The sequence below is a fragment of the Bufo bufo genome, chromosome 2, assembly GCF_905171765.1.
Source record: "Bufo bufo chromosome 2, aBufBuf1.1, whole genome shotgun sequence".
NCBI classification, from domain to species: Eukaryota; Metazoa; Chordata; class Amphibia; order Anura; family Bufonidae; genus Bufo; species Bufo bufo.
The window spans coordinates 57,436,420-57,462,987 of NC_053390.1; the positions used below are offsets into that span (position 1 = coordinate 57,436,420).

Below are 26,568 nucleotides of genomic sequence, written 5' to 3' on the forward strand. Positions count from 1 at the left end.
TATGTATGTTGCGGTCCGCAAAACAAGGATCCGCCAAATACAGATAAAATCCGTGTGATATCCGTGTTGCATCTTTTTTTTTTGTGTGGACCCATTGGGGCACATTTACCATAGTGGCGTAAAAATACTGTTCTAGACAGTCTTATTTTTTTTTGTTGCATTTACTTCTGAAAATGCTCCTGTTTTAGAGCCATTTGCGCATCCTTCGCCTATTTTGATTTTTTTGGACTAATTCAGAAGTTTCTCACTTTTGCGCCCATTTTCCGAACTAGGTGCGCCTTATTTTGCACCTGATTTAGTCTTAAAAACAGTCTAATTTCTGCTCTGCTTCAGGGCTGGCGTTCTTTTCTGCGTCTGTTTTGAGTGGTGAGTTGCGCCACATTTCGGCTCAAAAATATGTAGGCGTGCACCTAATTTCAGCTCGCTTGCGCCACATTTTCATGCACGTACTAATTAGACCAGTCTTTTGGCTGTATTGCACAACAGATATCTGACAGATTTATGACCAATCGTTGGTCAGATGGCCTACTACACAAACAGATCTTTTGTTATAGATATTGATGAAATAATCTGTTGGTGTCATACTTAGTGAGTATGAAGCTGTCGTACTGCTGAGGTAAGAATAATGCCAATACGCCTAGTCTAATTTATGAAGTGCTTGATAAATAGTCGGTAAAAGACAGACGGGTGAGGCAAATACGTCCGTCTAATTGAAAGGCCAAAAACAGACATGCTTGATAAATGAGCCCCATTAACTCAAGTGGGTCCATTGTCCGCATTTTGCAGACAAGTATAGGACATGTTCTTTTTGCAGAACAGACATACGGATTTGGAAAGCGGATCATCCGTATTTTGCCAATCTGCATTTTGCAGACTGCAAAATACATACGAGGCCTTAATGGGAGATCACTGCCTGAATGAGATAATGGCAGCAGGGCAGCAGCACCCCAGAGTACTTTAGAGAGGACTGTACTTATGTTACAGGCAGTGGCCTGTCTGTTCAAGCGCGGCCTGTGCTCAGTTTCTTACTATTTTATTAAAGAAGTTGTCTCACTTCAGCAAGTGGCATTTATCATGTAGAGAAAGTTAATACCAGGCACTTACTAATGTATTGTGATTGTCCATATTGCTTCCTTTGCTGGCTGGATTCATTTTTCCATCAAATTATACACTGCTCATTTCCATGGTTACGACCACCCTACAATCCATCAGCGGTGGTCGTGCTTGCACACTATAAGAAAACGCATCTGCCTGTTTGGTGGTCGGGACCGTGGCAGCGCACCTGGGCTAGTGCTTTTTCCTATAGTGTGCAAGCACGACCACCACTGATAGATTGTAGGGTGGTCGTAACCATGGAAACGAGCAGTGTATAATTTGATGGAAAAATGAATCCAGCCAGCAAAGGAGGCAATATGGACAATCACACTACATTAGTAAGTGGCTTGCATTACATAATAAATGCTATTTTCTGAAGTGAGAGGACTTCTACTTAAAGGGGTTTTCCAGGACTTTTATATTAATGACCAGTCAGCTGAATGCAGAGCACACAATGCACCAGAACCAAGCCCAGTTCTCTCCACTGTGCATTGGCCGTGCCTGGTTACTGCAGCTGTTTTACCATTCATTTATATGGGACACAGCTTATGTAACCAGGCACGGTTCTCTCACCATTGTGCATTGGCCATGCCTGGTTACTGCAGCTCTCCCTCTATTTATTTGTATGAAATACAGCTGCTGTAACCAGTCACAGTTCTCTCACCACTGTGCATTGCCTGTGCCTGGTTACTGCAGCTCTCCCCCTATTCATTTGTATGGGACACAGCTGCTGTAACCAGCCACAGTTCTCTCACCACTGTGCATTGGCCATACCTTATTACTGCAGGTCTATCCCCATTTATTTGTATGGTATACAGCTGCTGTAACCAGCCACAGTTCTCTCACCACTGTGCATTGGCCGTGCCTGATTACTGCAGGTCTATCTCCATTTATTTGTATGGGACACAGCTGCTGTAACCAGGCACAGTTCTCTCACCACTGTGCATTGGTCGTGCCTGATTACTGCAGGTCTATCTCCATTTATTTGTATGGGACACAGCTGCTGTAACCAGCCACAGTTCTCTCACCACTGTGCATTGGCCGTGCCTGATTACTGCAGGTCTATCCCCATTTATTTGTATGGTATACAGCTGCTGTAACCAGGCACAGTTCTCTCACCACTGTGCATTGCCTGTGCCTGATTACTGCAGCTCTCCCCCTATTCATTTGTATGGGACACAGCTGCTGTAACCAGGCACAGTTCTCTCACCACTGTGCATTGGTCATGCCTGATTACTGCAGCCCTCTCCTCATTCATTTGCATGGGATACAGCTGCTGTAACCAGGCACAGTTCTCTCAACATTGTGCATTGGCCGTGTCTGGTTACTGCAGCTCTCTCCCCATTCATGTTTACGGGAAACAGCTGCTGTAACCAGGCACAGTTCTCTCACCACTAGGCATTGGCCGTGTCTGGTTACTGCAGCTCTCTCCCCATTCATGTTTACGGGAAACAGCTGCTGTAACCCGGCACAGTTCTCTCCCCATTGGCTGTGTCTGGTTACTGCAGCTCTCTCCCCATTCATGTTTACGGGAAACAGCTGCTGTAACCAGGCACAGTTCTCTCACCACTAGGCATTGGCCGTGCCTAGTTACTGCAGCTCTCTCCCCAACCATTTGTATGGGAGCGAGCTGCTGTAACCAGACACAGCCAATAAACCTTTCTGCACTGCATGCATTACAATCAGCTGATAGGTGGAGGTGCCAGGAGATGGACTTATCCTAAGGAATAGTGTTGCTTAGACTGGACACACGGCAGCAAACGCTTAGCTGTGAGAAATATTAGATCTGCGCAGGTTTCCTCTGGGTATAAAGAAGACTATTCCTATCCATTAACAGCAAGCAGAGGTGTTTATTATTAGACATAACCAAATAACCTTTATTTTAATACAGTAATTTCTTACAATCCTGTCCTTCTAAAAGCTGCTCTGGTGTTCTATGGGTTAAACGAATCCGTGAATATTTGCAAGGATGCATGACAAAGGAATACATTTACTGACGCATTAAGGTCTTTATATAGGATCCCGACCTTACAAACTCCAGGCAGAATGCTGCGAAACCATTGATTTCAGCAGCCACTTATCCCACTTAGCATTGCTGCTGACTCAACCCTGCTCCTTTAGGAAGTTACCACATGTATAATTAAAGCATATCAGGTCTTATTTTTACATTCCCCATACGTAACTACTTTTTAACCTTAAAGTGAATGTCCCCCCTTATAAATAGCACCAATATTAAGTCCAGATTAATTTCTTAATATATCATTACAGCAATTTTTCAAATACAGAGATCTAAATCAAAATGATAATATTCTGTCTGCCTGAAGCCACCACTAAAGGGAGCATAAAGGGGTTATACCATGATGACAAATCAGACATCATCTAGTGCATGGCGATTTATTTCTAACAAAGCTAGAACCAGCCCTGTACCTCACATGGATCCAGAGATCTCCCCATTCATTAGTACAGAAGCTCTGCTCGATTTTTTTCAAGCTGGCAGCTCATAGGGCATGTCCTTTCTCAGGGGTTGTGCCCATTCTGCTGCAGCTTTCTCCCTATCACAGCCCAGGGGAGTGTGTCCTTTTTGCTGCAGCTTTCTCCCTATTACAGCTTAGGGAGTGTGTCCTTTTTGCTGCAACTCTCTCCCTGTCACAGCACAGAAGATGTGTCCTTTCTACCTCAGCCCTATCCTTCTTACAGCACAGGGAGTGTTATCTTTCTGCTGCAGCTCTCTCCCTATCACAGCTTGGGAGCATGTCCTTTCTGCTGCATCTTTCTCCCTACTACAGCTCAGGGGCTTCTCCTTTCTGCTGCAGCTCTCTCCCTATCACATCTCAGGGGGTGGGTCCTTTTTGCTGCAGCTCTATCCTCATCACAGTTTCGGCATAGTTTTCTTTCTGCTGCATCTCTCCCTTTCATGGCTCAGGGGTCATGTCCTTTCTGCCGCAGTCCCCCTCCCTGTAAGGGCTCATTCAGACGACCGCATGAAGGAGTCCGTATCTGTTCCGCAAAACGGATGCGGAACACCGTGTGCTGTCCGCATCCATTGTTCCATTCCACGGCCCCGCAAAAGATATAGAGCAATGGCGGACAAGAATAGGCATTTCTCTAATGAGCTGTCTGTTCTGTTCCGCACACAGGCAGAATCCCTGTTTTGCGGATCCGCAATTTGCGGACTGCAAAACACGGCATGGTCATCTGAATGTGCCCTAACTGCCATAGATTCTAACTGTAGATCCGGCTGGTGGCATTTGGAGAATTTAACTGAGCATGTGTGACCAACTCGGCAATCATACTGAGGTGGACAGAGAAATAAGGAAAAGCTATAGATACAGATACATTGTATTGACTATACAGTACATGAATTACAAAAGTAATCAGATCCAGGTGCTGGTTTGAAAAATGTAGAATATTTTTCATGGGACAACCCCTTTAAGTGTTTATGACATACGGTACTAGCTCCTATGCAGGGGATTTGGACCTCTGTTTCCGAAAAATGGCGTTCTCAATGCTATATAGAGGTATTGTGAAAGAGTTAGGACAGTGACAGTGTTTTGCAATGTGACCCCTTGATGTAACTCAGAAACGTGCGCAGACCAGTAGTCGCTTTCCCTTCCCTCTCATACAAATGATGTTACTCATTAGGGTGTGACAGTGAGCAAGGAGAAATCCCCCACAATACAGAGCATATAGTATCCCTGCTCCATTCTAAGGTATGATTATGAGAAGGGGGCTTTCTCAATATAGAGCAACGTTGTCGCAAAGCCTTCATCATATAATTTTCTAGAACTGTTCACGTTGATATTATGTCTGCACCTTCTCTTCTCCAGGGTAAAGGAAACAGAGTTGTTTGATCGATGGAGAAGTCTTCAGATCTGCAAGTGGGAGATGAATGTGACAGAAGCCAATACCTTTAAGTGAGTGACCCCCAAGAGATAAGTCAATGAGCACAAGAATTCAGGTTGTCAAACTTTCCTTGAGGTTAAGAAGATGCCTTCAGAAAATCCTCATGTAGTGGAAAAGCAATACCATAGGAATATCTGAGATGGGATGAGGCGTAGATGCCGAGATGATGGATCTCTGAACATCACAAATTATTTCCAGCAGCGTCGGACTGAAGTTCCTTTGGGCCCACCAGAGTAAAATGATTCTAGGGACCCACCCTCTGTGTATATAGGACCTTAAGGGCTCTGTTTTATTAGTGGTCCATTATTGTCAGAGCTTGGATCCTCTGGTACTTTGGTGGGCCAGTCCGACCCTGATTCCCAGGCCTATGTCCTCACTCATACTACAGGGTGGGTCAAAAGTCTCAGGACACCCTTTTATTTTAGAAACGAAAGGGAAAATGAAATATCTGAATACCCCAGCAAGTAATGGGTGAGGGGGCCTATTTTTTATGTTATGTCCGGAACATGGCCACCATCTTGAAAGCCACTATATTGGATCAAGGGCAACTTTTTTCCAATGGGAAGGGGGTCATGTAGCGTATCAAAAAGACCAACATTTTCTCAGAAATTGATTCCCGCAAGATTTGCAATATCTCTTGTGGTTCAAAAGTTATCAACACAGAAAGTTGCAATAAAACAGCCTTGAATGTTCCCTGTGATGCACAGCTATTTGATGTGTTCAATGTGTTGTCCCTGGTGCTGAACACAGAACTTTGAAGTTTTGAACCCATTACTTGCTAGGGTCTTCAGATATTTCACTTCTCCTTTAGTTTCTGAAATAAAAGGGTGTCCTGAGACTTTTGACTCATCTTGTATATCTGAGTAGGCTTTGCTGGATTGACATATAGGGTTCTTTAGACGCCAGTTCTGTGGATCATGAGTTTCAGTCCTGCAGTGTATATGCAGCAGAATGTGTCGGTGGTGCAGCCGCAGTACACTCTTAGAACTGAGTGACACAGAGATTGTCACTTCTGTAATTGCTCTCTAGAAAATCCATCACCCATGTCCTCACCCATACTATATCTCAGTAGGCTTTACTGGATTTACATATAGGGTTCTTTAGGTGCCAATGTTGTAGATCATGAGTTTCAGCAGGGGCGTAGCTATAGGGGGTGCAGAGGTAGCAGTCGCTACCAGGCCCAGGAGCCTGAGCGGGCCCAAAGACCCTTGTGCCATATAAGACACTGGCATTATAGAAAGTGCATACTGGTCAATTTACACCTCTGGCTGGAGGGAAGGGGTTAGGTTAAGAATTTGGCATGAGGGGGTGCCCTTTCAATGTTTGCCTCAGGCAGCAGGAAGGATATGTGCTCCCCTGCCCCTTGCCAACAAGCACTGAGGGACGGGGGCCCAAGCTGAACTCTTGCACCAGGGCCCATGAGCTTTTAGCTACGCCCCTGAGTTTCAGTACAGCAGTATTCCCACTGGGGAAAGAAATACCCAAAGGTTGCCAGCTGCCGGCCGGTGAAGGTTAGCGCAGACGCTCGCTGGCCCTTTATGATCCAAAGGGAGCACGTACCCTACAAGCAGGAGAAGCTTTGTCGGCATGCAGGCAGCAGTCTGTGTGGTGGGACAGAGCAGACCTGGTGGTTAGGACGCCTGAAAGATGACAGCGCGAGGTGGGTCTGGACCGCTGGGTAAGTATAACAGGGCACCTGAAACGTCCTGCATAGAAAATCGTCCCAGAACTTCCAATAATAGTTAGCACTATGGTAAGTAATGCTCTCTCCCCCAATTTCCTCCCCACCCGTCTAGAGAGATATATAGAGCTATAATTTGAAAGTAGGGAGATGCAGGGAAGCTACTGAGCATGTCGGCCCCCCACTGAATGCAGGAGAAGGTAGAACAGAAGGAGAAACAGCAGGGGGCGCTACCAGAGAGGAAAATGTAGCGTGCACAAAAAAAATTGACAATATTTTTATTGCATGTATATTACCGTGATACTTAATTTAAAATATGCCCTATTCATTGCACAGTGATACTTTTTGTAGGATAATCCCTTTAAATAAACTTTCTGTTTCCAATAGTCAGTAAAATTAATATGAAGTAGTTATATGGTAACTTGTATGTTTAATGTTTAAATATGAGTTGTAAAAATTGGGACACGACCTTTAACCCATTTGGCGACTTCAAGCTAATGATTGCCAGTTATAAAAAATAAAACTATGGCAGAATTGCCTTTTTTTCCAATTTCACCCCATTTGGAATTGGATTTTTTTTCCAGCTCCCCACTACATCATATGCAATATTAAAGGTGTTGTCCAGCCCATAATATCCTCAGGATAGGTCATCAATATCAGATCTGCGGGGGTCCAACAACCGGCTGTCCGCGCCAATCAGCTGTTTGAACAGGGAGGCAGCACTCCATGCGAGCACCGGTTCCTCTTCATTACACCGCACTTCGTCTCGGAAGTGCGGTGTAATACAAGCACCCTCTCCATTCAAGTGAATGGACCAAGCGTCCGTAATTACGCAACACCACCACTGCACTGAGATGAGACGTAGTGTAATGAAGAGGAACCGGTTCTCGCACAGAGCGCCACCTCCTCGTCTCACAGCTGATCTGGTGTCGGACCTCCGCCGATTAGATATTGATGACCAATCCTGAGGATAGTTCATCAATATTATAGGCTGGACAAACCTTTTAAATAATGTTATTAGAAAGTACAACTTGTCCTGCAAAAAACAAGCCCTCATAAGGCTATGTGAATGGAAAAATAAAAAAGTTATGGCTCTGGGAAGGCGGCGAGTGAGAAACAAAAACGCAAAAATGGAAAATCAAAAGGTCTTCTAAGGGTTAAGGATGTGGACATAAGTGTGTACACCAGGGGTAGGCAACCTCCGGCACTCCAGGTGTTGTGAAACTACAACTCCCAGCATGCATACTTGCTCTGCTCTTCTCAGAACTCTCATAGAAATGAATGGAGCATGCTGGGAATTGTAGTTTCACAACAGCTGGAGTGCCGGAGGTTGCTGATCCCTGGTGTACACCTTAAAGACTATGAATACCTTCGGGGCAATTTTTTATCGTTGCATTTTACTCATTCTGGACTATAAATATTTTTTTTAAATTGGTCTTTATTAAAAATGTTCAGCCATTTTTGAGAAACAGGGTTAAAAATCAGTCTGTTTGCATCTACAAGATGTTTGCAGGCCGTCAGTTTCTGTTTTCTAATCCTGTCATCTGACGGCTCATGTAGGGCTCTTATCTGTGATCTCCTGATCTCATAAACACTCATTATAGCTCAATTCTTAGAAAACATAAGAATATGGCTTGAATAAGTGTTTATGAGGTCAGGAGTTCAGAGACAAAAGCTACTCAGTGCTGTCAACTGACGGGATTCAAAGAAAACAGAAATTGACAGCCTGCAAACAGATTGATTTTTAACCCTGTATGTCAGAAACGGCTGAACATTTTTAATAAAGACCAATTGAAAAAAGGATTTTTAGCCCAAAATGAGTAGAATGCAATTATTAAAAAAAAGGCCCCAAAGATGTCCATAGCCTTTTTAAAGTCTTATTATTTTTTCACTGGGTGACAATATTTTCTCTGATAATTATGTATTTGCCATCAAATCTGTTTCTAAGAATACAAAAAAACTCTAGCCAGCCTGATGCTAGAAATTCCTGGGTCATAGTGTCGTAGGTCTGTATACTCCAACAAAATGGAAATCCTTGCCAAAGCCGACATGCGGCAGGAGATGCAGTGGAGCGCAGCGATGACCTTCTTGTGTTTTACACTTTGCAGATCTCAGCTGTCCAGATGTTGCAATGCCCCTTCTTTCCTTTTCACCACTCAGAAGAACACACCGCTTGGGACAAAGCTCAGATATGAAGTTGATACAAGCGGTATATTTCAGATCAGCCCTGAGATCTTCAAGATATTCCCCAAGGTATAATTACGACTAGATTTTGAGTCATATGAGACATGGATGATTTTGATGCGCTCATGGAAATGGTGGTGCCAAAAATGCTGACAAAATAAAATAGGCTTTGGAACACGTTTAACCACCTCAGCCCCCAGTGCTTAAACACCCTGAAAGACCAGGCCACTTTTTACACTTCTGACCTACACTACTTTCACCGTTTATTGCTCGGTCATGCAACTTACCACCCAAATGAATTTTACCTCCTTTTCTTCTCACTAATAGAGCTTTCATTTGGTGGTATTACATTGCTGCTGACATTTTTACATTTTTTGTTATTAATCGAAATTAAACGATTTTTTTGCAAAAAAATGACATTTTTCACTTTCAGTTGTAAAATTTTGCAAAAAAAACGAGATCCATATATAAATTTTGCTCTAAATTTATTGTTCTACATGTCTTTGATAAAAAAAAATGTTTGGGTAAAAAAAAATGGTTTGGGTAAAAGTTATAGCGTTTACAAACTATGGTACAAAAATGTGAATTTCCGCTTTTTGAAGCAGCTCTGACTTTCTGAGCACCTGTCATGTTTCCTGAGGTTCTACAATGGCCAGACAGTACAAACACCCCACAAATGACCCCATTTCGGAAAGTAGACACCCTAAGGTATTCGCTGATGGGCATAGTGAGTTCATAGAACTTTTTATTTTTTGTCACAAGTTAGCGGAAAATGATGATTTTTTTTTTTTTTTTTCTTACAAAGTCTCATATTCCACTAACTTGTGACAAAAAATAAAAACTTCCATGAACTCACTATGCCCATCAGCGAATACCTTGGGATGTCTTCTTTCCAAAATGGGGTCACTTGTGGGGTAGTTATACTGCCCTGGCATTCTAGGGGCCCAAATGTGTGGTAAGGAGTTTGAAATCAAATTCTGTAAAAAATGGCTGGTGAAATCCGAAAGGTGCTCTTTGGAATGTGGGCCCCTTTGCCCACCTAGGCTGCAAAAAAGTGTCACACATGTGGTATCGCCGTACTCAGGAGAAGTTGGGGAATGTGTTTTGGGGTGTCATTTTACATATACCCATGCTGGGTGAGAGAAATATCTTTGCAAAAGAGAACTTTGTATAAAAAAATTGTAAAAGTTGTCATTTGCCAAGATATTTCTCTCACCCAGCATGGGTATATGTAAAATGACACCCCAAAACACATTCCCCAACTTCTCCTGAATACGGAGATACCAGATGTGTGACACTTTTTTGCAGCCTAGGTGGGCAAAGGGGCCCATATTCCAAAGAGCACCTTTCGGATTTCACTGGTCATTTTTTACAGAATTTGATTTCAAACTCCTTACCACACATTTGGGCCCCTAGAATGCCAGGGCAGTATAACTACCCCACAAGTGACCCCATTTTGGAAAGAAGACACCCCAAGGTATTCGCTGATGGGCATAGTGAGTTCATGGAAGTTTTTATTTTTTGTCACAAGTTAGTGGAATATGAGACTTTGTAAGAAAAAAAAATAAAAAAAATCATGATTTTCCACTAACTTGTGACAAAAAATAAAAAATTCTAGGAACTCGCCATGCCCCTCACGGAATACCTTGGGGTGTCTTCTTTCCAAAATGGGGTCACTTGTGGGGTAGTTATACTGCCCTGGCATTTTCCAGGGGCCCTAATGTGTGGTAAGTAGGTAAATGACCTGTGAAATCCTTAAGGTGCTCTTTGGAATGTGGGCCCCTTTGCCCACCTAGGCTGCAAAAAAGTGTCACACATGTGGTATCTCCGTATTCAGGAGAAGTTGGGGAATGTGTTTTGGGGTGTCATTTTACATATACCCATGCTGGGTGAGAGAAATATCTTGGCAAAAGACAACTTTTCCCATTTTTTTATACAAAGTTGTCTTTTGCCAAGATATTTCTCTCACCCAGCATGGGTATATGTAAAATGACACCCAAAAACACATTCCCCAACTTCTCCTGAATACGGAGATACCACATGTGTGACACTTTTTTGCAGCCTAGGTGGGCAAAGGGGCCCACATTCCAAAGAGCACCTTTCGGATTTCACTGGTCATTTTTTACAGAATTTGATTTCAAACTCCTTACCACACATTTGGGCCCCTAGAATGCCAGGGCAGTATAACTACCCCACAAGTGAACCCATTTTTGAAAGAAGACACCCCAAGGTATTCGCTGATGGGCATAGTGAGTTCATGGAAGTTTTTATTTTTTGTCACAAGTTAGTGGAATATGAGACTTTGTAAGAAAAAAAAAAAAAATAAATCATCATTTTCCACTAACTTGTGACAAAAAATAAAAAATTCTAGGAACTCGCCATGCCCCTCACGGAATACCTTGGGGTGTCTTCTTTCCAAAATGGGGTCACTTGTGGGGTAGTTATACTGCCCTGGCATTTTCCAGGGGCCCTAATGTGTGGTAAGTAGGTAAATGACCTGTGAAATCCTAAAGGTGCTCTTTGGAATGTGGGCCCCTTTGCCCACCTAGGCTGCAAAAAAGGGTCACACATGTGGTATCTCCGTATTCAGGAGAAGTTGGGCAATGTGTTTTGGGGTGTCATTTTACATATACCCATGCTGGGTGAGAGAAATATCTTGGCAAAAGACAACTTTTCCCATTTTTTTATACAAAGTTGGCATTTGACCAAGATATTTATCTCACCCAGCATGGGTATATGTAAAATGACACCCCAAAACACATTCCACAACTTCTCCTGAGTACGGCGATACCAGATGTGTGACACTTTTTTGCAGCCTAGATGCGCAAAGGTGCCCAAATTCCTTTTAGGAGGGCATTTTTAGACATTTGGATACCAGACTTCTTCTCACGCTTTGGGGCCCCTAAAATGCCAGGGCAGTATAAATACCCCACATGTGACCCCATTTTGGAAAGAAGACACCCCAAGGTATTCAATGAGGGGCATGGCGAGTTCATAGAATTTTTTTTTTTTTGGCACAAGTTAGCGGAAATTGATATTTTTTATTTTTTTCTCACAAAGTCTCCCTTTCCGCTAACTTGGGACAAAAATTTCAATCTTTCATGGACTCAATATGCCCCTCACGGAATACCTTGGGGTGTCTTCTTTCCGAAATGGGGTCACATGTGGGGTATTTATACTGCCCTGGCATTCTAGGGGCCCTAAAGCGTGAGAAGAAGTCTGGAATATAAATGTCTAAAAAATTTTACGCATTTGGATTCCGTGAGGGGTATGGTGAGTTCATGTGAGATTTTATTTTTTGACACAAGTTAGTGGAATATGACTTTGTAAGAAAAAAATAATAATTTCCGCTAACTTGGGCCAAAAAAATATCTGAATGGAGCCTTACAGGGGGGTGATCAATGACAGGGGGGTGATCAATGACAGGGGGGTGATCAGGGAGTCTATATGGGGTGATCACCCCCCTGTCATTGATCACCCCCCTGTCATTGATCACCCCCCTATAAGGCTCCATTCAGATGTCCGTATGTGTTTTGCGGATCCGATCCATGTATCAGTGGATCCGTAAAAATCATACGGACATCTGAATGCAGCCTGACAGGGGGGTGATCAATGACAGGGGGGTGATCAATGACAGGGGGGTGATCAGGGAGTCTATATGGGGTGATCACCCCCCTGTCATTGATCACCCCCCTACAAGGCTCCATTCAGATGTCCGTATGTGTTTTGCGGATCCGATCCATGTATCAGTGGATCCGTAAAAATCATACGGACATCTGAATGCAGCCTGACAGGGGGGTGATCAATGACAGGGGGGTGATCAATGACAGGGGGGTGATCAGGGAGTCTATATGGGGTGATCACCTCCGTCATTGATCACTCCTCTGTAAGGCTCCATTCAGACGTCCGTATGTGTTTTGCGGATCCGATCCATATATCAGTGGATCCGTAAAATTCATACGGACGTCTGAATGCAGCCTTACAGGGGGGTGATCAATGACAGGGGGGTGATCAATGACAGGGGGGTGATCAGGGAGTCTATATGGGGTGATCACCACAGTTATTGATCACGCCCCTGTAAGGCTCCATTCAGATGTCCGTATGTGTTTTGCGGATCCGATCCATCTATCAGTGGATCCGTAAAATTCATACGGACCTCTGAATGGAGCCTTACAGGGGGTTATCAATGACAGGGGGGTGATCAATGACAGGGGGGTGATCAGGGAGTCTATATGGGGTGATCTGGGGTGATCAGGGGTGAATAAGGGGTTAATAAGTGACGGGGGGGTGTAGTGTAGTGTAGTGGTGGTTGGTGCTACTTTACTGAGCTACCTGTGTCCTCTGGTGGTCGATCCAAACAAAGGGGACCACCAGAGGACCAGGTAGCAGGTATATTAGACGCTGTTATCATAACAGCGTCTAATATACCTGTTAGGGGTTAAAAAAATCACATCTCCAGCCTGCCAGCGAACGATCGCCGCTGGCAGGCTGGAGATCCACTCTCTTACCTTCCGATCCTGTGAGCGCGCGCGCCTGTGTGTGCGCGTTCACAGGAAATCTCGCGTCTCGCGAGATGACGCACGGATGCGTCCAGGAGGAATGAATCAACCACCTTCCGGATGCATCCGTGCGTTAGGCGGTCGGGAGGTGGTTAAAGGGAACCTGCCATCAACCTTATGCTGCCCATACTAACAGCAGAATAAAGTACAGACAGGTGAGTTGATTTCAGCGGTCTGTCATTTAGAAGTTAAAAGTAAGTGGTTGTCGAGAACCAACATCACAATCATTGCAGACTGGGCCTGGAGAAGAGTCCCGGCCACCTGAGAAGAGTCCTGGTTATTCATGAATTCCTGCTCTCCTGACCACCTGCTGATGACTGACAGTCTTCTACCAAGTTTTCTCCCTTTCTTTCTAGGAGAGAACTGCCAATCGTCAGCAGATGGGTGAAAGTGCAGGAGATTATGAATAACCAGGACTCTTCTCAGGTAGATGTGACTCTTTTCAAGGCCTGGGTTGCAATGATAATGATGCTGGTTCTCAGCAACCACTTACTTGTAGCTCATGAGTGACACACTGTGAAATCAGCATTTCTGTCACTAATTTATGCTGCCCTCAGTGAGGTTGGCATAAAGTTGATGACAGGTTCCCTTTAAAGGTAACCTTTCACCATGAAAGGCAGTGAAATCTACAGGCACCTTGTTATGGAGCAGGAGGAGCTGAGCAGATTGATATGTTGTTTTGTGGGAAAATAATAATAACTTATAATTTAGGTATTTAAATCTCTCCTCTTAGTTGTAGACAGAGCTATCTCATCAGTGACTGATAGGCTATCCCTGTATACACACTTACACAGGGAATGCTATCAATCACTGATAATACCTCCCCTGTGTACAGATATCAGTGACCGACAGCTATCTATGTGTATATACTTACACAGGGAATGCTATCAGTCTGATACGATGGCCCTGTGTTCAACTGAGCTCAGAAAGAGCAGAGATTGAAGACTGCACTGCATTTTTATGGTGACAGGTCCTCTTTAAAACTATTTTACAGAATAACAAAAGGTACAGGGGGTAATAAATGCTTTTACATCCACTAACTTCAGGCCTCTGCTAGGGAAATAACCTGAATTAAATACAGTTCTTAGGTAGTTTTCAGACTTCTACTTATTCTACATAAGTTTTGTGACTTGTAAATACACTACTTATTCTGTACTGATCTACTGAGTCTGTATTATACTCCAGAGCTGCATTCACTATTCTGCTGGTGGAGTACATACATTACATTACTTATCCGGTACTGATCCTCAGTTACAACCTGCTGTGTTCACAATTCTGCAGGCTTCAGAGCTGAGATCTCTTGGCTGACACAGATCTGGTGGTACATATTCCACTGAAGTGTTGCCTTTATACCAGACACTGTACAGTAATCTAATGCAGGGAATATGTGCTGTTTCCACTGTATTACAGGAGCTAAGATTATCTTTAGGGGCTTCTCTATACAGGCTTTTCCAGTGATGAATAGTAGAATATTGATTGCAGCTGTGGAGCATAATATAGGCTGTATTAGAAGACTGTATAAAGTGACTGATACCATAGATTATTTGATCTTGGAAGTTAATGGATACATACATATGGAACTTTCCTGGTACATGACTTTACGTTTTCACCATTCAGAACATCTATTATTCTGCAGACAGGTGGTGCCGTTCACTGGGCCGTTCACTGGGGCATGCTGCATGACAGCCTGGCACCACATAGTCGCAGCTTTGCTTTTTGGCTTTGATCGGTCCGGTGTTCCTTAGACAGTCTAGCATGGAGGCCCCAGCTAGGATCCATCACATGCTTTGATCAGGACGCTGGGCTCCGTTTCTATACCAGTATCTGATTCTATCTAATGGGATTTGTATCCAGTCATCCAGTAAACCCTCATTTCCCATAACTTATTGATATTGGTGGTTTTTTTTTATTTCTGCCAGGAAATGCCTTATTATCGATCTCAGTTCAAGAAATGCGCTGTGGTCGGGAATGGAGGAATACTGAAGAACAGCAAATGCGGAAAAGAAATCGACAATGCAGACTTCGTCTTTAGGTATATCCTAACTCACCGCAAGTACATTGGTCACTGTACTGTCGAGTATCATTTGGGCAGGGTCCGCAGATGTAAGGTGAACCTCCACTTTTGGACACCACCACATTACATCTCAGTGAGCTGCATTAACAATTCCTCAGGCTTCAGAGCTGCAAGGTACTGGGATTCCCTGCCGTTTCACGTTAGATTTCACCGAGTTGCATTGACAATTCAGCAGGCTTCGGAGCTGAAATTTCCCAGGATTCCCTGCTTTTTAATTGGCTGCACAAAAAGTAAATAATAACTGAAAATACCTTAGTTCTTTATCTTACCCACTTATAGACCCCCGACGATCAGTAAGTGATTTTCAAATTACTGAAATGTCATCCCTTGCTATGATTGAATTACCCTTTCAAATACCCCTTGTGGGTCAGATGTAAAAAATAAGGGGGTTCTCTGGGCTTTTCTGAAAATCCTGGTGTCTTAAAGGCTTTTGGAGGCATTTGGAGGCAATTTTTTTATGATTGCACTTTACTCATTTTTGGCTAAAAATTATTTTTTCAATTGGCCTTAATTAAAAATATTGAGCCGTTCTGTCACAAAGGGTTAACTGTTTTTCTAACTGTGTGACTGGTACTTTCACTTTGTGAAGGGTCATAAACACTTATTTAAGCCACATTTTTATTAGTAAGATAAGAACTAGCTGTAATGAGTGTTTATAATGTCAAAGAGCAAAGATAAGGAGCCCGTCTGCTCTTGGTCTGACGGAAAAGACAGAAAATCTAAAGGGTGCTACTAGAGCATCTCAGCTATGTACAGAAAAAAGGATATTTTTAATAAAGACCAATTAAAAAATATATTTTTAGCTCAAAATGAGTATAATGCAATAATTTTAAAAAGGTGTACATAGCGATTAAGATCCTGTGGAGGAAGGATATTTTACGCTATGCAGCTGAACAAGAAGACTCGGCAGGGCATCTAGTCAGAACTGAGGAGCCAACAGCCAATCTGAGTGCAGCAGCGAAGATGGCATAGGGGACGTGATGGTGGAAGTACAGAGATTATGATCTTTCTTCCACAGGGTCTGAAGAGTCTGGGATTTTCAGAAAAGCCCAGAGGACTAAGTTAATTACTCCCTATAGCATTACTGTACAGATTAGGTTTGACTGTGGAATGTTACCCTTTAGGTACCACCCCACTTAGAACCGTATTTTTACTAATTATCTGATAATATATTCCAGTTGATCAGAGAATTAGGGTATTAGAAGTGCAACGGGCACCTCCCCCCCAAGGTCCTTAATAGATGTAATAACGTGCGTCCCAGGTGTAGGAATGCCGAGTGGTGTAGTGCGGCCTAAATGTTTTTTTATGTGTGTCACAGTGCTGCTACCTGGACACTGCTGGATCCCAGGCTTTGGCTCTGAAGCAATAAATAGGGGGAATAATTGAGGGATTTGAAAGAATAATTTGAGTCCAGACCTTGAGATGAAGTTCAATGGCAGCTTTACTTGAACAAACATTTCTCCAAACAGTTTTCAGGCGTTGTCTTGGTTCCAGCAGGCTTTAGCATGAACTGGCAGGCAAAGTCTGACAATGCAGGAATATGCGTTTCCTGGTGTCTCGATACCTGGGGTCTGGCAACATACCGGTCAGCCGGCGCTGATCTTCTTGTGCACCAGGTTGTTAAAAGTAGAAGGTGTAGGACGGTCTCTTGGTGCAGAAGTCCCTTTCTCAGCCTTGGGCTGCTGTTCCAGTCGCTCTAGCTGCTTCTTTATCCTCTCCATATTCTCATCTAGGCAGATCCTAGACCGACTCATATTCTCAGCTAGGAGGGAGACTTGAGCAGTCAGAGCTGCTACTGCATTTGGGACGGGTGCCTGAGCCCCATGCTCAGCTGTCTGGCCGCGGGCAGCACGCCTTCTTGTCTTCGAGAGGTTCAGATTGATGACTTTCCCCCAGGATGCCGATAGCAAGCTCCTTAAAATCCAAGAAAGGGGTATCTGGGTGCTGAGCTGACAGCATCTTCAGCTGACGTTTGAGGGATTCGTCGAGGACACCTTCAATAAACTGCTCTCTGAGGGTTTGACCTTTTCCTTCAGCTTCACGGGGATTTATGTGGATAACTGCCCGCAGAGATTCTTGCAGGGACAGGGCAAAGTCTCTCAAAATCTCCTTTGACTGCTGTCGCATCCCAAAGAAGCGCTTCGTAAGCTGGGAGGCGGTCCTAGTTTCAATGGTGGTCCTGAGTCGGTCTAGGATCTGCTCAGCGGTTTTTCGCTCTGGCCGAGGCAGGACTTAACCTCCTGGAGCGCAGCTCCCTATAACTGGCCAATCAGGATTTCCACTCTCTGGTCCTGAGATACTGGATATAGCTTAAACGTATTTTATCACGGAATTCCCTGAGTGAATGGGGTTCTTCTGAATAACGTGGGAGCCAAGGCGCCCCAAAGAAGTATGGCATAGTAAGAGGCATGATGCATGTGGCTGCAGCTGCTGATGATTGATCACTGCGGTGCTATCTTCGCTGTCAGACATGACTTTTGATACCCTGTACCAGACTAGAGGGGTCAGTGTAAGATAAAATGTGATTTAAGTACACGTTGCTATAGGTAACAGCAGCAGAATTGGTGCTTGGCTCCTTTAGGAGTAGCTGCAGCTGCTCAATTTTGGGGAGTATGATGCTCTGGCAGGCAGATTATAGCCCCTAACAGTCTCTAGCAAGGTTATTTTTCCCCAGAAGTACTCACTCAGACCTCTGGACATTGCTTCTCAGGATCCAGGGAAGGATGAACTGTATTTTACCTTTTCCAAAATGGCCACCGCTTCCACTTCCTGTAGGCGGTACAGTTGGTTTCTCTGTCCTCCTGGGAACTTGTACTGAGCACTTTAGTTCCTTCTGCTATAAGAATGGTTCCTCTGTGGAGGCGGGCTGTTTGGTTCCCTCCCCGCTGCTTCCTCTCAACACAGGATGCCCAAATCCAAGATGCCCGATTAACCCCTGTTTTGCCATAGTGCTGCAACTGATGCAGATTCACACTCTCCAGCAGTAAGTAGATGCTATAAAGTCTCTTGTAGGGGGTTTTACGGATAGAGGGGGCCTTCAAAGTGCCAAAGTAGATCCTGTTCTTCACACCAAAATTGCAACGGGTGCCTCCCCCAGGGCCCTTAATAGATGTAATGACGCGCGTCCAAGATGCAGGAATGGCCTGGGGCAGTGCGGCCTAAATGTCTCTTTATGCGTGTCACGGTGCTCCTACCTGGACACTGCTGGACCCCAGGCTTTGGCTCCGAAGCAATAAAAAGGGGGAATCAGGCATGGGATTCTCCAGATCCGGTTGTTAAAATTACAGCCGGATCGGAGAACCGTGTTGCTGGCTGAATCCCAATCCGGAGTCCGGCAGCAGCAGGTCAGGTGGAGATGAGCGATACTGATTAATGTTGCAGCAGAGCGAGGGAGAGGCATATCCCTTTCCAGCTCCTCTGATAGGCTGCAGGCACTAGGCTGCAAGCTATCAGAGAGTGCCGCAGGCGCCTGAGCTGAGATTTGTACTGCGTGGGACACAGGCCGGAAGAGGGACACTATGGGGGCATGGTGGGGAACACTATGGGGGCATTGCTGGCACATGATGGGGGACAATATGGGGGCATTACTGGCACATGATGGGGGACACTATGGGGGGCATTACTGGCACATGATGAGGGGGGCATCAACTGGGAGAATTACTGGCACATAATCGAGACACTTTTTGGGGGCATTACTGTTACATGATGAGGGGGCATCAACTGGGGGAATTACTAGCACATGATGGGGGACACTATGGGGGCATTACTGACACATGATGGGGAACACTATGGGGGCATTACTGGCACATGATGGGAACAATATGGGGGAATTACTGGCACTTGATGGGGGACACTATGGGGGGCATTACTGGCACATGATGAGGGATACTATAGGAGCATTACTAGCACACGATGGGGACACTATGGGGGCATTACTGGCACACGATGGGGGCATTACCAGCACATGATGGGGGACACTAAGGGGGCATTAGTGACACATGATGGGTTATACTATGGGGGCTTTACTGGCACATGATGGGGGATACTATGGGACAATTACTGGCACATGATGGGGGACTCTATGGGGCATTACTGGTACACGATGGGGGACACTATGGGGGCATTACTGGTACATTATGGGGGACACTATGGGGGCATTACTGGCACATCATGGGGGACACTATGGGAGCATTACTGGCACATCACGGGGGAACCTATGGGGGTATCTACTGGGGGCCTTACTGGCACATCATGGGGGACACTATGGGGGCATCTACTGGCACATCATGGGGGACACTATGGCGGCATCTACTGGGGGAATTACTGGCACATCATGGGGGCATCTACTGGCACATCATGGGGGACACTATGAAGCATCTACTGGCAAATAATGGGGGACACTATGGGGGCATCTACTGGCACATCATGGGGGACACCATAGGGGCATTACTGGCACATCATGGGGGGCACTATGTGGGCATATACTGGCACATCATAAGGAAAACTATGAGGGCATCTTATGGGTGCATTACTGGCACATCATGGGAGACACTATGGGGCATCTACTGGCACATCATGGGGGATTATGGGGGCATTTATTTTGGCACATCAGTGGGGGCACTATGGGACTATGGGGCATCTTATACTGGCATATTATGGGGGCACTATGGTGTTGGAGGGGGGAAGGGGCATATTATATAGGCACATTATGGGGGCACTATGAAGGGGCATTTATACTGCCGCATTATGGCGGACACTATGGAGGAATCTTATTCTGGCACATTATGGGGACACTATGGAGTTGGGGGGGAGAACACTATGGGGGGCATATTATATGGGCACATTATGGGGGCACTATGGCGAAGGGGAAGGAGCGCTATGTTTCATCCGAAGTCGATTCGCTCATCCCTAGACATAATGTTTACACTATTAGTGTCAGCGGCACTATTTGCTGGGTGCAGTTATTTTAGGGCAGGTGTGCCAATAATTATTGAAGGGGCACTATCTTTGTGGTGCTAGTGTTATCATGGGGATTATCTGTTTCTGTAGTATTGTATTGGGAGCACAGCGGGCACAGTATTGGGGGCACTATCTGTGTGGTACTAGTATTATCAGGTGGATTATCTGTTTCTGTATTATAGTATTGGGGAGCACAGCGGGCACAGTATTGGAGGTGGCAGAATGAGTTGTTTAGAAGGTAGGAAGAGGATGGAAAAGTAGGAGCCTTAGATGTTTTTTTCTCAAGCTGCAGAGACAAGAGATGGGTGAAAAATCATCATGGGGGTCTGGTCTGAAAGGAGAAGATGAGGAAACAGAACATCTACATCACAGGCGATGTCACTGGATGTAAGAGGTATGTGGCGCTGTATTCTGGATAGCACTGAATATATTGTGTATGCAAATATGTCTTTAGTGTTAGGTACGGACGTACCAAGACATACGGCCGTCCCGGCGACAGTGAGTGGCAGGAGATCTCTGAGACTGGCAACACGTGGTTTGATCTGACAGGTTTTCCTTGTGGATCAATAGGCGTCTGTGTTGTTTCTGGTAATGGCCACACCCCTTCCCTCCAGGTGTTGCTAATGTGGTCATTTAACCTTCCTTATTTATAGTTGCTTCTCCCACAATGCTGTGCGGTTTATAGCTTCTGTGCCTGTGGATAGTTTGTGGTTGGATCTCGGCTGAGTTCCTGGTGCTTCCATAGCATCTTTGAAGTTAAGTCTTTCCTTTCCCTTTTGTATTTTGTTTGGGTTATGTGTGTTCCTTTTCCTTATTGTTTGTATTAGGCCTGTAGAAGACTCCTGTTTGTCCTTCCTTTTGAAGGAACAGGTAGTCTTGTCCCTGCCATTAGTACTAGGGTCCTATAGGGCTAGATAGGACTCTAGGTATTTCTGCGTATGAACTCACCTACCTTTGGGGTCTGTTCATACTGGTAGTCAGTCAGGATTTTGGTTAGGGTTTTCACTAGGAGGTGTCTTTGGAGGTAGCTGACCTCTGCACGACCGTCTTGCAGATGCACACGGCCGTTGTTTTGGTCCGGATTCGAGCCGCCGTTTTGGCAGCTCGGATGCGGACCCATTCACTTCAACGGGGCTGCAAAAGATGAGGACAACACTCCGTATGCTGTCCGCATCCGTTGCCCCGTTCTGTGGCCCCGCTAAAAAAATAGAACATGTCCTATTCTTGTACGCGCTTTGCGGACAAGAATAGGCATTTATATTAAAGGCTGCCCGTGCCGTTCCGCAAATTGCGGAACGCGCACGGACGCCATCTGTGTTTTGCGGATCCGCAATTTGTGGACCGCAAAACACACCACGGTCATGTGCATGAGGCCTTACTTGAACAAGCATTTCTCCAAACAGTTTTCAGGCTTTGTCTTGGTTCCAGCAAACTCAACTCTGCTTTGTCTCTTTCCCTCTGCTGTACTGACAAGCTAGCTCAGTAATTTAGATTCCTTCTTTATGCTGCACTTCACTTCTTAGACGGACTTATCTTCAGCCAAGGAATAGGTTAGAATCCTTGCAGCTCCAACATGGAGTCTCAACCAGCACAAACCAGAACTTCCCCTACTTCCTTCTGGTAGCCAGTAAGACTGGCCCACTTCTGCCCAAAGGGGGAAGAATGGAATGGTAAGTTCCATTCTCTCTAAGGATAGTTCGCTGCCACCTGCTGGTGAACCAGGCACATTACATGTAAAGGATAATAAATGGGCAGTTTAGTTACAATAATATATCCTTCCTGCATGTGCGCTAGTGCCGTCACTGTTCTCTGGCGCACGCTGGCTTGTCACTTTGTAACGCTGACATTGATCTTTAATTGCGAAGTTTCAAGGTGAAGATTCGCCCTCCGTGTATACCGCTGTGGTTTCAATTACCAGATGCGTTTCGAAATCGCACGGGTTTCTTCCTCAGTGGTTGAAAATGTAATGGCATTATAGGGAAGGGTAACAAGAGAACTGAAATACAGCCACGTACGTACCAACTATCACTGAATGCAGCGACAGCGACTATATGTCTATAGAGGGACCGTGACTATACATTATTTTTTATTATTTTTTGTTTATTTTATTTTAATTGGTTATTGTGTTTATGCATAGAATGTGGTATTTTATATGTATTTATTAATAAATGCGGATATATTATTGTAACTAAACCGGCCATTTATTATAAATTTTATTGAGTAGCTAGGTGGTATAGCAGGCCGAGTTGTATTCCAGTGAGCGCCTCTTTTCTTTTGATATTGTTACATTACGTGTAATAAACGGTTACATAACAAGATTATGAATGCACATTGTGGAGGACAAAGAAGCCATTGTCCACTGTCTCGTTAATGCATTCTTGGTTAAAGTGGTTCTCCTCTTTGGACAATCCCTAGTTGTGAGAAAATTCATTTGACAATACAGTGATCGGGAAGTATCTCCCTGCTGAGACCTCCAGCGATCGGCTGCAATCTGTGAAGAAACCTGGCAGGAAGTGTTCAGTTTCCCCACAGCGCCACCCCTGGGGAGATTAAGCATTACACAGTGTCCATTCAAATCAGTGGATTGTCTGCGTAATGCAGGACAGGGCAGGACCTCCAGAGAGAGAGAGTGAGAGAGAGATGCTCTGTAGCTGCTCCTAAATCTGGCCGAGAGATAAGGATCATGAACAGAGAACCCCCCCCCCCACCCCTCTGTTAACTAAGAATTCCCTAATAGGGTGTATGAAGATGGATTTTCTGAGCTGGACAACCTCTTTAAAGGGGTTTACCGAGATTCAAACATTGATGATGACCCCAGGCTAGGTCATCAATATCAGATCGTCGAGGGTCCTGGATGTCGGATCAGCAGTCTGAGGAGGACGCCTTGCCCCAGTGAGCGATGAGACCTCCTCTCAGTTCTTGCAAAGCACAGCGCCGTCCATTGTATAGAGGCTCTGCTTGGTATCGCAGCTCAGGCCAATTCACTTGAATAGAACTGAGCTGCACCTAGGTCATGTGACCGATGAATGTGACGTCACTTGTGTGGGAAGAGGCTGAGATGCTCACTGCCTCTTCAAACATCTGAAGTTGGACCCCCCACCGATCAGATACTGATGACTTATCCTGAGGATAGCCTATCAGCATGAAAATCTCGGAAAACTCCTTTAATATAGAATAGTGGGTCCCCTGTTTGGACACTCCTTGCTACCAGCAAAAGTATAGAGTGTAGCACATGAGATGGACGGCTTGTCTTATCGATGGGTATTGGTAGCAGACTTGAGCATTGTTGGAGGAGAAGGGATGACTCACAGGCCGCCGATTATAAAAACTGCTCATCATTAGTCTTTATCAAATAAAGTGCCCCCAAGGTTGTCCGGGCTTTTTAATATTGATGACCTATCCTCAGGATAGGTCATCAATATCAGATCGGCGGGGGTCCGATCAGTGTGCATGTACCATCTCCCGTCTCTCTTCCTGCCCTGTCCCAGAAGGGAGACGGCGCATCTCCTCATACAGCTGATCGGCGGTGGTGTCGGACCCCCGCCGATCTGATATAGGTCATCAATATGAAAAAGCCCGGACAACCCCTTTAAGTACGATCTCTTTAGCAGCTGTGTGAACTGTTCTGTGCAGAAGCACTGAATGAAGCACCTCTCTCTCATTCAGAGCATTAGGGCTCATGCACACGAACGTATTTTCTTTTCATGTCCGTTCTGTTCTTTTTGCGTTCATTCATTTCAATGGGTCCGCAAAAAAAATTAAAACGGAGTTACTCCGTGTGCGTTCCGTTTCTGTATGTCCGTTGCGCAAAAAAATAGAACATGCCCTATTATTGTGTTCTTATGGACAAGGATAGGACTGTTCTATTAGGGGCCAGCTGTTCCGTTCTGCAAAATACAGAATGCACATGTATATAATCCGTATTTTTTGCGGATCCGTTTTATGCAGAACGCAAAATACATACGGTCGTGAGCCCTTCTCTGAAGTACCAATCAAGAGTTCCATGTACTCATTAGGCAGCACCTCAAATTATCTGACAGCTTTAAAAGGGTTTTCCCGAGATTTTATCCTCTGGATAGGTCATCAGTATCTGATTGGTGGGGGTCCGACACCCAGGACCCCTGTTCTGGTCCATTCTGTCTTATCACAGGACCAAAGATTTTGTCAAAGCAGCAGCTTTTTCTAATGCTATCTGCTGCATTGTTTTTCATCCTGACCTTGGTTTTAATGCACTGAGCACCGCCTGCCGCCGCCGCCGCTTTTGCTAATTTATCAGCAGTCAGTAGCCGCACAGCCAAGGCCACCGCAAGGACAATGCTGGGCTTTCTGTCAGGATGGGTATTTCTAGAATGTGCGGATTTATAAAGGAAGGAATGCGTTAAATGCGTTTTGTCCTCATGGTATTGAATTGCCTTCTGCTGAACAGAGAGCTCCGCTAGCAACCTCTCTGGCGCCATCTGTTGTCCGGTACCAACGACATCCTCTGCAGTCACCTGAATTAAAAGGAACGGATTGTAAAAATGGACATTTTGGACTGATGTGCTGAAGTGAGCCGTGAAGATGACAGCAATGTTAACCTTTTCATGACTGGACTATTTTCTTCCCTTAATATTTAGTATTTTTTCATATTATTTTTTTATACACTTTTCATTTTGTTGTACAGTATGTGTTGGCGGAGGGGCATCATCATTTTTCATTTTCTCCTCTTGGTGGTGCTACCACAATACGAGGAATACAGTCATGTATAATGAGAAAGTTGTCGCAGTCTGAAATGATCTGGGTGCAGCTGGAGCAATGGCGTTCCCATTCCCTGCGGTCATATGAGCAGGGAGCACTGGAGGTGCCCCAATACCGATCACTTTGTAACACTTTATATAATGAAGAAGAATGCACTGAGCCGCCCAGAGCAGGCGAATCTCTGCAAAATGTATATAGTGAGCGCCCTCTAGTGGCGATTGGAGGCAGCTAACATGTTATTAAATTCCAAGACCGCATGAGAGTGTTGTCTATTTGGGGCACTCTAATGGTAGAATTATTTATTGGGAGCACTGTGCAGGTAGTATTGTTTATTAGGACATTCTGCAGGTAGTACTTTCTTTCTCACTCTCTGGTAGTACTGTTTATAGGGGGCACTCTACTGATAGTGTTGTTTATTGGGGGCACTCTGCAGGTAGTATTGTTTGTTGGGGACACTCCGCAGGTAGTATTGCTTATTGAGGCACTCTGCAGATAGTATTGTTTATTGGCAGCACTCTGCTGGTAGTATTGTTTATTGGGGTACTCTACAGGTATTATTGTTTATTGGGGGCTCTCTCTGGTAGTACTGTATATTGGGGCACTCTGCAGGTGGTATTGTTTATTGGTGGCACTCTGCTGGTAGTATTGTTTATTGGTGGCACTCTGCTGGTAGTATTATTTATTGGGGCACTCTGCTTGTAGTATTATTTATTGGGGGCACTCTTCTGGTAATATTATTTATTAGGGGCACTCTGCTGGTAATATTATTTATTGGGGGCACTCTGCTGGTAGTTTTATTTATTCGGCCACTCTGCAGGTAGTATTGTTTATTGGGGGCACTCTGCAGGTAGTATTGTATATTGGGGTACTCTAGAGGTAGTATTGTTTTTTGGGGGCACTCTGCAGGAGGTATTGGGTATTGGGGGCACTCTGCATGTAGTATTGTTTATTAGGACAGTGCTGGTAGAATTGTTTATTGGGGCACTCTGCAGGTAGTATTGTTTATTGGGGGCACTCTGCAGGTAGTATTGTATATTGGGGGCACTCTGCATGTAGTATTGTTTATTGGGGGCACTCTGCAGGTAGTATTGTTTATTGGGGGCACTCTGCAGGTAGTATTGTTTATTGGGGGCACACTGCAGGTAGAATTGTTTATTGGGGGCACACTGCAGGTAGTATTGTTTATTGGCGGCACTCTGCAGGTAGTATTGTTTATTGGCGGCACTCTGCAGGTAGTATTGTTTATTGGAGCACTCTGCAGGTAGTATTGTTTATTGGGGGCACTCTGCAGGTAGTATTGTTTATTGGGACACTCTGCAGGTAGTATTGTTTATTCGGGCACTCTGCAGGTAGTATTGTTTATTGGGGGCACTCTG

At 44.8% G+C, this 26,568-nt stretch overlaps 1 protein-coding gene across 2 annotated transcripts in view; it reads left to right on the plus strand.

Moving 5' to 3' along the window:
* ST8SIA5 (ST8 alpha-N-acetyl-neuraminide alpha-2,8-sialyltransferase 5) overlaps window positions 1-26,568 on the plus strand; it is a 75,309-nt gene that overhangs the window by 44,770 nt on the left and 3,971 nt on the right. For both annotated transcript variants that reach the window (XM_040420158.1, XM_040420159.1), the window contains 3 exons: window positions 4,923-5,009; window positions 8,788-8,932; window positions 15,342-15,454. In XM_040420158.1, the coding sequence (XP_040276092.1) occupies window positions 4,923-5,009; window positions 8,788-8,932; window positions 15,342-15,454 (345 nt within the window). The remainder of the gene's footprint in view (window positions 1-4,922; window positions 5,010-8,787; window positions 8,933-15,341; window positions 15,455-26,568) is intronic.